This window comes from Mesoplodon densirostris, chromosome 7 (genome assembly GCF_025265405.1).
Source record: "Mesoplodon densirostris isolate mMesDen1 chromosome 7, mMesDen1 primary haplotype, whole genome shotgun sequence".
Classification (NCBI taxonomy): Eukaryota; Metazoa; Chordata; class Mammalia; order Artiodactyla; family Ziphiidae; genus Mesoplodon; species Mesoplodon densirostris.
Window position 1 is genome coordinate 14,911,905 of NC_082667.1, and position 12,270 is coordinate 14,924,174.

The window sequence follows — 12,270 nt, forward strand, 5'->3', positions numbered from 1 at the left end:
GTGTGCGGCAGCAGAGGGAAGACCGCAGGCTCCCAACCCAGGTCCCGGCCTGGCTGGCTCCACGCTGGCACACGATGTCGCGTGGGGAACAGGCCGAGCGAGGTGAGCCGATGCACGGCTCAGCCACCGAGGCCCCTTTTTCTTCCCAAACCTGCGGGAACCCAGGGACTCTGGCTTACACCCGCCTCCCTTGGCCACCTGGGCAGCTCCCAGAATTAGCCTGAGCAAGACAAACCACTCCAAGAGGAACCTTTTGCTCCCAGACATCCCGGCACCACAGCCCAGATTCTTGCCTCCGAACGTGAGGCATCCCTCAATACACCCCTTCCCGATCGTTGCGAACTCAACCCAGACCGGCGCTGTTTCTGCTCAGGCTGCCCGGCGGGCACGCTCTGCCATCCCGGACTTCAGGACCACGCTCACTTGGCCCCGCGTGGCATCACCTCTAAATGGGACCTATTGTCTCAAACTTGTCCCACAGGTGCGTTTTCTGCCCTCTAGGAATGAATGACTTTAAGCACGAATGAAGGGCAGGGGTGGCAGGCTCCCAGGGGCTCTGCAGGCTGAGGTGCCTTCCGCCTAGATGTGTGAAGTGTCAGGTAATTTCTGATGCCCCTGGGGTGCAAAACCAGTTAATCCACAAGCTGCGTGACCTGCCCGGGTCAGGCTGCTCGGACAGGGCCAGAGGATGAGGGGGTCCTCTTCAGGTGGGCCCTGGAAGAGGAGGAGGAGGCAGAGTCAGCTTCCCTCCCGCTTCTGACTGACCACCCCTCCAGGCCAACAGAATCTGAACGGTAAGGACAGAGGAAACCCAGATGCCCTGGGGAGGGCAGAACCTACACCTCCTCATGTGGGAGTGGCTGATGCTTGCCAGCGAGGACAGGCGAGGTGGAATGGAGCTGGGCAGGAGCATGGCTCAGCCGTGTGCCTTACTGGGCTACATAAAAACGGGGAGACGGCAAACTGCTCCCCAGAGTCCAGAGGGTGAGCCAGATGTGGGAGGCTGCAGTGGGCTTTAAGAAAAAGCCTCTTTAAGGAAGATGCCGAAGAGGCTGCCATTCACAGACCGTTCTACTGGACCAGGAATGGCAAACATGTGGCCCATGTACCATCACTACACCTCCCAAGCCCACAGCAGAGAGTGCTAGTCGATTCTAGAACTCTACCACTGAGCCGAGATCCGAATGCAGAAGTCTCAATAGAGCTTCCACAGCCACCACCAATCTATTTGTTATCCTCCCTTCCAGCCACTGTCTGTTCGCCTTGCAGGTCCCTCAGCCCCAAGGCCTGAAGTGTGTATGGCTGGTGGGGGGGGGGGGGCGGCGGGGGATATTCAGAGGGTGGATGCCCAATGAGCAGCAAGAGCCGGACTGAAAATGAGCTTGGAGCCTGGGGAAAGACGGAGGGCTAGGTTCAGCGGGGGCACTGGGGAGTTTTGAGACTGGCAACTCGCAAAGGTGGCAGGACCAAGTAAACAGCGTTAAAGGGACGGTGCCAAGGCGGTGCACTGTCCCCCCAGCCTCCAGTCAAAGCAAGAGGAGGCAGGTCAGCCCCGTGGACATCTGATTCTCCAAACGCCCAGGCTTGTCAGGGGGAAGTTTTTACCCCACTGCCCTTTCCCTGACTCTACTGGGTTTTCCAAAGGCATTCATTTCTGTGTGCCCCAAAGCCCCAGCACAATGCAACTATGCAGGGGAGACTCCTTACACACTCCCGGAGGTGCTGTTTGATTTTCTTCTCATTAAGGCATCCTGTCAGATCACCTACCATCCCCAGAGTGAATGTAATACTGTGTTTCTCAAACTTGAGACCTTAGAAACACTTGGGAAGCTTTATAAAATGCCCAGCTCCGGGACTTCCCTGGTGGCGCAGTGGTAAAGAATCTGCCTGCCAGTGCAGGGGACATGGGTTCGAGCCCTGGTCTGGGAAGATCCCACATGTTGCGGAGCAACTAAGCCCGTGCACCACAACTACTGAGCCTGAGCTCTAGAGCCCGCAAGCCACAACTACTGAGCCTGCGTGCCACAACTACTGAAGCCCGCGTGCCTAGAGCCCGTGCTCTGCAACAAGAGAAGCCACCGCAATGAGAAGCCTGTGCACCGCAAAGAAGAGTAGCTCCGGCTCGCCACAACTAGAGAAAGCCTGCGTGCAGCAACGAAGACCCAACGCAGCCAAAAATAAATTTAAAAAAAAAATGCCCAGCCCCATCTCCAGACCTGATGAGTCAGACATGCCAAGGGTAAGATCTAGGAATCTTTAGTTCCTAAAGCACCCGAGGTCACTGTGATGTTCTGTTTGGGAACCTGGTATAGAGAAAAGGATGTGGGTTTTGGAATCAGACTAGAGTTCAAACTCTATCTCTGCCTCTTACTTGCTACGTGACTCTGGGCAAACTACTCATCTCTTTGAGCCTGTGTTCTTCTCGTCTATAAAAATGGAGAAATAACATCTGTCCTGATTATTTTAGAGAATTATGTAAAGGTACTTGCTGTTCTCTTACTTCTTATCCTTCCTCCTGAATGTGTCTGAGGTTCACTGCTACATGCACAGACCTGTGCCCTTCACAAGGGGCAACAGCCAGAGGTCAGAAGAGCCCAACACTTGGTACCCTGTGGGCAGGGACAGGAAGCCTCTGGCGGAGCCCCTCCCTCCCCCTCACAAGCCTGTGAACACTGGAGGCTACATCCTGCAGAGCTGGGTGTAAACTGCTCCGGCATGCAGGGCTGTGGGTGACAAAACAGAGGTACGAGAAGCTTTGTTCCCTGCCCCGTTTTATGTGGCATTGAAGCCTGCCTGGTTTCACAAGGGCCTACAGAGCTCCATCTGCCAGTGTGAGGATCCAGATCTTTGTGCATGGCAACACAGTGCAGGCACAAAGAGCAGGGCCCTGCTTAGGGCAGGGCAGGCAGAGGGCACAGGGCAGCATTACAGGGATGCCAACTTGTACAGCAAAAAACTACCCATGTTATTCGTGGGTGAGGTCAACCCTGGGAAGGGACAGGGCAAAGCTCGGGGGGGCCAATTGCCATGAAGCCTGGACAACTGAAGAAAAGTGAGAGGGAGGCCCTGGGCAGACTCCAAGTGGTCAGAGTCCAGTCTAAGTTGGCTCTGGGGTCCTGAGCTGATTGGCTGCAAGCTCCATGGCCACTGTAGAAGGACAGGGTAAGTCAGGCAGAAGCGCAGGGAGCCAGGTGGAGTCCTCATGGGGCTCCATCTCCCCTCACCTTCCACCAGAGCTGCACTGGCAGGAAGCGGCTCCCAGCCAACACCAGCACACATGCCACGGGTTGCCTGCACTCAATCTTTCCACACCCTCCCCACAGTTCCTCACCAGAGTCCTGGTGAAAGCCCTGTCACAGGCACAAGATGGTGACATCTGGCGTGCTGGGGGAGAGGCCAAGATAGAGCTTTAAGAGTCAGCACCCCATCCCTTTCCCAGCAGGGCTAGACGGGGGTAGGGGGAGATATGTCTACTGCCTAGCAGAGCAGAGGTTGAGGTCTCCCTGTTAATTAAGAGCATTGTAAAACAGGTGGCCAGGAACTCCCAACCCCAAGGAGAAGCTGAGAATGCTGAGCGATTAAGTCTGTGACCAGTGCTCCGGGACAGGCCTGGGTCGTAACAGTAGTATCAATCAGGCCATGTTCTGCGGATGTCACGCAGCGGTGGTAAGCAACCCGGCCACACCGAGGACCAGAGTGGCGACGTGACCGCCCACCTCCCAAGGTCCAGGAGTCTCAGAGGGGGCCCTGTTCCATCAGTGCCAAGAAGGGGATCGTGACCAGTCATGGGGGCCCTACCTGCTGGTGCCAGGGGGTTAGGTGATTCTGTCTCCCTGCTGGAGAGTTGGAAGCCGCCCCTGCCTCGGTACCACAGAGGAGGCGCGCTAAGCTGCCGGTGCCAGGGAATGACCCCCACTCGGTGCCAGTGCCCGGATGCTGGGGGATGACCCCCCACGCAGAGCCAACGCCAAGACAACCCGGATCGCCGGTGCCCGGGAACACCCCGCTCGGTGTCAGTACCAGGTGGCCGAGGTATGCCTCCCGCCGCCGCCGCCGCCGCGCTCACCTGTGCCCGAAGAGACGCAGCCCTGGGAAACGCCGCTTGCTGAGACGCCGGGGCGCCTTGTCCGGTTCGGGACCGGCGTCGCGCTCGCAGCCGCTGGACGAGGCGGAGGCCGACTCGGAGTCGCTGCTCCGGGCCTCGGGGCTGCCGTCCCGCGGCTCCATCCGGCCCTAGCCCCGGCCGGCGGCGGGCCCGCGGAAGACGCCCATGCCGGGCCGGCGGCCGGGGCTTAGCAAGCCGGCTCCTCGCCTCCCGCCGCGGCCATGGCGCGCGCTCGCTCTGCCCGCCCCGCGCCGCGCGCCCCCGCGCTCCACACCCAGGTGCTGGGGAAGCAGCCGCAGTCGCCGCTCCAGGAAGTGCCGCCAGCTGCGGCCGCAGGACCCCGCATAGCTGGCCGGGCCGCTGCCTGCCCGCCGCCGAGCACGCCCCCTCGGCTAGGCGGTGGCACCGGCCCGCCGCGCCCTCTGCCGGCCGCCGGCCGAGCCGCAACCCGCCTGGGCCGCCAGAGGGGGCGGGGTCGAGAGGGGCGGGGGCAAGGGAGCCCCGCCCACAAACCCCAGCTGGTCCGCCTCCTGGATCAGAATAGAATCTCCAGCCCAACACAGCCCCCCTGCGCGCACCCAGGCACACGCAACTTTTTTTTCTCCCTCTTAGCCCCGTCTCCCCGCACCAAAAAACCTACATACTCACAAGTGAACACTCGCGAGGGTGGCTATCACCACCTCCCCTCCCACATCTACAAGGAATAGACACCTCTCTCGCACACCCTGTGCCCGTCACAGCCACTCACACAATCTCCACTCCTACCCGCTTCGCTCTCCCAAATCACGCCCTCGGGAACAAAAGTCACACAGTGCTCCCCATACGCACAGAACAGACACGCCTCTCACACAATTATGCTCACTCATTACACAAACTAACACTTCCCCCACCAGCCTCTCACACTCAGAAATGTATACCAGGACTAAAGTCACTTAGTGACCCTCACACACACCAACAACACGTTTCTCATTCAAATTCATCTTTCTAAATCCAAAGCTGTTTCTAATCCTTTCACACTCCTAACACATAGCACTTTTCCAACACAATATCCAACGGAACCTGTAAATCTCTTGCACTACAGGAATCACCTGCACACCTCTTCCATACTCATAAATACATACACAAAGGCAAGGACCACACTCTCATTCCCCAACATCCATGCCCTCAGTGACTATATACGTCTTTCTCCTATACCCAAATGTAACGCAGGACAACGGTTACATGTTGCCACATCCCTCTTACATATACCTCACCCACCCAGAAATATACCTCACAGCCACACACAAACACACCCCTATGGGCCGCAAAGGTTGTCCCCCTCAAGAGATGAGGACAGCAAGTGGAACCACAGCAGTCGCCTGTGGTGGCACAGCCAGTTACACACGCTTAATCTTAGCCTTCTGCAAGCTCCGGCCCCACCACACTGCCCCAGCAATTCAAACATCAGAGCCCCTCTCCCCCTGCCAAGAACCCCTTTGCCCTTTTCTGCGCCTCTGCAGGGCCACTGGACACAGGGAGGGGTGTAACCCCACTTCTGTCACTCCCCCAACCCCAGATAAGAGACTTATGGAGGGATTGGGGGCCAGAGGTCCCTGTGCTCATTCTCCGGCCACCCAAGTACCTACTGCGACGGGGGGGCCTCAGCTGGGGTCTGTGGCACGTCCCAGGAGCGGTAGCGCCACATCTGCCTCAGTGCCCCGGGCTGCTCTCCTCCTTCTGTCTCCAGAACCTCCGCGGGGCCCAGAGCTGCAGCCTCATCGCAGCCTCCCCCGGTACTGTGGCCGGCCCCCAGCGTGCTCATCCTGCCCGGCGACTCTCTTCCTCTTTCGGCACTTCCTGACCAGGGGGCCCTGCGAGAGGCCGGCCGGCTGCCCCGTCGAGGACCGTAGGCCTCGTAGGCGCCTTCCGCTGGCCAGGGCAGGAGGCTGGCTGGGAAGAGGAGTTGCCCCGGAGGGCAAGAGGCAGGTGAGGACAAGCCCAGCCCAGCAGCCAGGAGACAGCACCAAGTCAGAGGCTGCCAGGCAGCCAGCAGGCCTGCCCAGGCTGGAATCTGAACCTGGGCCCCAGTCTGGCCTTCCTCTCCACCTAACTGCTCCGATCTTCACCTCTGGGTCCTGCTGAGGTCTCCTGCTTCCTCACAACCTCTGGGTGCACTGGGACCGTGCCCAGCCCACACACAGCTCTCTCTCCTCTCAGCTCTGTGAGCACCACACCGTCTAACACATGGACAGTGGCGGAGTGGAGAGAGTAACCAGAATGGAGCTAGAAGATGTGGGCGCACGTCCTGTTTCTGCCACTTACCAGCTGTGCACCCTGGATCAGGTCAGAGAGGTTTACCTCTCCAGGTCACCTGAAATCCTTTTTGGAATGAGGTAGGCTATAAACAGATAAACTGGTGAACATGTGTGTCAGGGAGCCTTTCTGAGCCTCAGTTTTCTCATCTGTAACATGGAAGGGGGCAATAGTAATAATTGAGCTTGTGGAGTTTTAGGAGGATTAAATGAGAGGCGAAAGGGTTTACAAATGAATTCATTCAATAAATATTTATTGAGTGCCTTCTATCTGTGCATCAGGTACTGTATCAGACTAGTAGCAGTGTTCAAGGAACCAGCACTCTAACATTATGTTGCTTAGATTCTATTCTAAACAAATAATATATGAAATAATGTCCGGTAATGAGATGAGATGAGCTATAGAGAAAAACAAAGCCAAGGCGAAGGGGGCAGAGGATGATGACAGCGATGTTACTTAGGTAGGGGGACTGGGGAAGGCCTCCTGAGGTGACATGTGAGAACAAACCCGAATGGATTGAGAGAGCAAATTATGTGACAATCTGGGAGAACAGCAGTCCAGGTGGAAGGAACAGTAAGAGCAAAGGCCCTTTGAGTAGGAATGTACTTGATGAGTCTAAAGAATAGCAAAAAGGCCACACTGGGGGGACTTTGAGGCCATCATGAGGATTTGGTAAATAAACAGTAAGGCATGCACTCGCTCTTTATTATTAGGGTTGGTTCTGGGATGGAAATCATACCTTCCTTAAGCACTCTTTAATCATGCTGCTCTATAATTAGTTCTTTAGCTCTGGATGTGTTTGTTACCCCAGAAAGATTGTACATTTCTCGAGGACAGAAAGGGTGTCAGTTCAGTTCAGTTCAATAAACGTTTACGCTACAGAACCTGCAGACACAGGAATGTACACGATGCCATCCCAGCCCTTAGAAACCTCCTTCTGGTGCTGTAATCACCTTTGTGTCCCTCATGACTGGAACATAATATTTCTCAATAACTATTTGCTTAATAAATCATGCTATGTCATGACTAATTGATACTTGGTAATAGTAAAAAATAGCTAATAGTTCTTGGACATTTCTGTGCCAGAAACCTTTGAATTCTTGTGACAATCCTATGACATAGATCTTGTCATTTTCCTCCTTTTACAGATGGAGAAACTGAGGCACAGAGTGGCTAAGCTCATTTGTCCAAGGTTACCGAGCCTGTAAATGGTAGAAATAAGAATTTCACCCCAGAGTCTGTGCCCATAAATAAGGCATCCTATTGCCCCTCTAGGATTGGGGACATAGCCAGGTGACGCCGCTGAAGCTTGGCAGCCCCTTTCCCAGTGGCTCTCCCTCCAGCCCATCACCCTGCCTCAAGGCAGGTCCTGTGTGCTGTGGCCCAGCAGAGACTCTGCCAGCCAGGCCAAGGTCTGTTCTAGAAGGAGGCTGTTGCAGGGCCCTGTCCTCCTCTCCCAGGGATTCTGCAAGTAGCTTGAACAGTTAAACAGAGGAAATGGGGCTGGGCTTGTTTTCAGTCTGAGGCTTCTGGCAGCCCTGGAGTAGCAGGGAGCAGGAAATGTGACGCCTGGAGGGGAAGCTGGGCAGGCTGGAGGCTCTGAGAGGCAAAGCAGTCCTAGCTGTGGGACCACGGTCCCCCTGGGCTTGTACTCACTGAAGCTGTCAATACTTTGCAGGTGGGGTGGGGAGGACAAGGCTGGAAGGGACAGGTGCACAGGGCTGGGGAGGATGCCCTCGGCAGTTCCTAGGACAACGTGTGCCAGCACTGGGGAGCTGGGGACCCCTCAGAATCCACCCAGATACACACAGGAAGAGGAATCTGGGTAAGAAAATTATTCTGGGCTTTTTTGAGGCCCCAGAGGGTGAGGTGTTCTACTTTCTGTGGCCTGGATGAGCAAGTGGGAGCTGGGGAAAAGAAATGTACCAGGGCACCAAACACTTAACCCACGATCTGGACAGCCACTGCTCTCACAACCAGCCAAGCCAACCTCCTTGGCCTGACCTTCAAGACTCCTTGTGTTCTGGTTCCTTTCTTTTTTGCCTCTTCGTCCAAGCTTTCCCTGCAGAGATTTTCTCTCGGCTCACACCATGCTGGTGCCTGCCTCACAGTAAGTACTCAATAAACATGTCTTCCCTCTTTCTTCACACTTCTTTTAACATGCTGCCCTCACCCCTGCCATTTCATTCTGCTTATGCTGCTCTCCTTGCCCTGTCTGCCCATAAAGCTTGGCCAATCAAAATCTCCATCTTTCAAAACCCCAGCCCAAAGAGCAAAAGTGGGAAGGTGGAAAGAGTTGGTATAAACCCCAGCCCTTGCTGTGTGATGCTGGGCAAATCACTTAACATCTCTGGGTCGGATCAGATGATTTCTAAGATCTCGCCTAGCTCTGACAGTTTCATTTGAATCTCCCTCCCTGATCTCCAGGTTTTCACTCACTCATTCATTCATATGACAAATATTTTATAAATATCAATACCTACTAAGTGTCAAATGCTGCTCCAGAGCCAGCACTCCCATCCCACTGATGTGTCTCTGACACTCGCCTTTGTTCCCCCCAAATATTCCTCTATTATGTGACCTTTTATGCATATTAGTCTTGTCTCCTTACAAGATTCTTGAACCCAGTGTAGCTCCTAGCTCTGTGCTGGGTGCACAGTATGTGCTTAGTAACTTCGTATGGAAGTCGAAATGAGCTGAATATGGCTGTCCAACAAGCGGAGCAGAGGGAGGGGGGCTGGCTTCCCGTTTGCATGAGTGGCTGTGGTGAGACATGAGGGACTTCTGGAGCCCATGTTCCTTCACAGCAGCTAAGCTAAGCCTGTGATCCAGGTACCTGCTGGGAGCCCTTGGGAGCAACCTAGAGCCTAAAAGCACCTGCTGATCTTGGCCCCTGCCCAGGTTCTGGGCCTTTACCCCCACAGAGGAGACAGATGTACCTGAGCTGGGTTGCAGGTGCTGCTGGCTAGTGACAGATGGAAATTTGATTAGGCTCCTTCTGGGTAGCCTCATTACAGTCACGTGTGGGAGGAAATCTGGAGGAGGGGCTGGGGACCCTTTCCCACTGGGGCAAGAGAGCTGTGGGTAGAGCACAGGCAGCTCCGCAGTCAAGCGTGGTCCCTCAAACCATGATCGCTCTTGGAAACTGCCTTTGGCACCTTCCAGGTCCCCAGGCTGGAGGGGAGAGGAGCTTGGGTGTCTGTCCCTTTGCTCGGGGTCAGCTAGATCTGCCCTGAGGAGCTTCCTGCTGCTTGCGGCCTGGACTGCAGCACCAAGCTCCCAGGGCAAGATCAGCAGGTCTCCTGCCCTTCAAGCCTCCCATCCCCATCTGTTGGATCACAAGCCCTGATTGCAGAACCACCTTCCAGCCCTCACACCCCTTTGCTATTACCCCTCCGAGGGATATGTGCACTTAGTACAGAGCCAAAAGAAGAGAGCCTTAAGAATGAACGTCCAGACCCTTGAAAGCCTGACAACGGGTGTGGAGTGAAGCTAATCTGAGTCTGGATCCTGGCTCTACCAGTTACTGACTGGGATCTTAGCAAATTGCTTAACTTCTCTGAGGCTCAGTTTCTCATCTATAAGGTGCTGCCCAGTGATCCTCAAATCCCCCCCTACTCTATGAGTCCAGATGAGTCTTCCTTCCCCAAATGCCTGTAGGCCAAGAACACTGGTTAAGCACAGTGGGGCCCAGCAGAAACCAGATCTGTTCCCGGTGCCTTCCCTACCCACTTTGTGCATCCTTAAAGACAGGTCTTCCTTAGCCTGTGCTAACCCTTGTCCTTGGGACCTGGATCCTTGGGGGCTTCCCTGTATGCCCTGCTCTGAAATGGCACCAACTGAAGCAAAAATGAGACTCCAACCCAGGCTTCCTGATGTCTTTTTAGCAGCACAGCAGAGAAGAACCTGTTCAAGTGCTTCTGCTGGAACTGGTCCTCCCAGCTCCCCTCCAAAAGGCCCAAAGGACTTATGTCCCCTGGTGCGGGAGGTGCGGGGCATGTGATGCTGAGGGGGCTTGTCTCAAGCGCCCTGGGCTAAAATAGGCTCAGATAAGACCCTCCTTCTGGAATCCCAACCCTACAACGCCGCCTTCACATAAGCCTGACCCCACCTCTAGGCACAGCCTTCCTGGCCTTTGACTCACGAGTCAGCAAGAACCTTGGGTCCCTGAGGGGAGGAAGGAGTTCCGGGCTGGGCCTGGGCCCGCGCCCTTCCCAAAGGAAGAACGATAGACCCCCGGCTTCCGGCTTCCTTTGGCAGCGGGCCCCCTCCTCCAGCTCCAGCTCCGCTCTCTGCCCCCGGTTTTTGCATTTTAAATTCAGGACAGAATGTGATCTCTTGCAGCTCTTTGCTTTATCCCGTTGCTATTTAAATTACAAATCGGCCCCATCTCCCTGTCACTCTTTGGTTATTTTTAGCTTCTGGTAAATAGCAGCAGGGAGAGTTGGATCAGGTGCCCCTCCCTCGAGGAGCTTGGTACCCACAGTCCCATGCCCACAGTAGGGGGCACCCTCCCCTGCCAGCTGGCACCCCCAGTCGCTTCCCCCCAGCCCCTCCGTGGGGGTGTAGGGGGCAGGGGGAGGATTGCAGCCTGGGACGTGCACACAGGCTCAGCCCTTGCTCTTACCCTTTGTTAAACTCTGCCACTCCCAGGTCTCATCAGCCATCCACCACTCAGGGCACACCTCGTTCAGGGGCCTTCCTGAACCTCTCACCAGCCCCAACCCACAAGAAGGTCCAGCTATAGAGGGCAGAAGATCTAACTTGTGTCTCACCCACGCTACAAGTCAGGAACTTTACATCTCTTATCTTCTTTCATCTTGCCAGCCACCCTGTTGTACAGGTAGTATTGTTCCCATTTTCCATAGAGGAAATGGGGTCAGAGGTGAAAGTGATTCACCCAGCTAGGAAGGGGCAGAGCTGGAATTCGAACCCAGGTTTCTCTGACCCTGAGGACTGCATGCATGTGCACTGCACTGCCTCTCTCAGTGCAATGCATGTGCCACTTTGCCCAATGCCCGTGTTAATTCCTAATGCCCACCATCAGCTGTCTTTCCCATGTGTTTGTCCCATCCCATCTGCTGGATCAGGGGTTGGCAAACTATGGCCAATGGGCTACATCTGGCCTGCTGCCTGATTTTGTATGGCTGTGAGCTAAGAATGGTCTTTACAAATTTAAATGGTTGGAAAGAAGCAAAAGAATATTTGTGACAGTAGAAATGATATGAAATTTAAAGTTCAGTGTCTATAAATAAAGTTGTACTGGAGTCCAGTCATGCTCATTGGTTTCCATATTGTCTGTGGCTGCTTTTGCACACTGCGAAGGCAGAGCAGAGTGGCAGAGACCGTGTGACCTGCAAAGCTGGAAATATTTACTGTCTGGCCCTGGACCGAATCATACTTTTGTTGAGAGAAGAATGTTATCTCATGCTTCCATCTCATACAGTGTCTGGCCCAGGGTCAGAGCTGCAGACAGAGATGCTGATCCTCCTTCAAGGTCCTTCTAGGGCCACAAAAGCACCCAGGACAGGGAAGCCCCCTACCAGCCACACCCCAGTGATCCAGCTCACATTTTACCCTTGCTCTCTCTCCTCCAGCTTCTCCACAGGTGAAGTCAGTGGTTTCTGAACCTACTTGACTATCAAAATTAACCTGGGGAGGTTTTTAAAAGTTGGCATGCCCAGGCCCAATCCCAGACTCTCTGTAACAGGATCTCCAGGAAGGGCTTTAGAAATGATTTTAAAAGAGATGCTCAGCTGATCTGGTTTGGGAACCACTGGGCTTATCTCCAGAGGTTCAAGTTCTGCATCTTCTGACTGCTCCTTTCAGACCGAATCCAGTGTCCCTTGTACCCCTGGCTTCTCCCAGGCTGG

At 54.9% G+C, this 12,270-nt stretch overlaps 1 protein-coding gene across 3 annotated transcripts in view; it reads right to left on the reverse strand.

Annotated features, from left to right (window-relative positions):
• DGKZ (diacylglycerol kinase zeta) overlaps positions 1-4,427 on the reverse strand; it is a 30,224-nt gene extending 25,797 nt beyond the window's left edge. For 2 of the 3 annotated variants that reach the window (XM_060105492.1, XM_060105491.1), the window contains exon 1: positions 4,067-4,323. In XM_060105492.1, coding sequence (XP_059961475.1) covers positions 4,067-4,227 — 161 coding nt within the window. In that variant the 5' untranslated portion in view covers positions 4,228-4,323. Of the gene's footprint in view, positions 1-4,066 lie in introns of all 3 variants that reach the window. The other variant, XM_060105493.1, reaches the window with a different exon arrangement.
• Between the last annotated feature and the right edge of the window lie 7,843 nt (positions 4,428-12,270).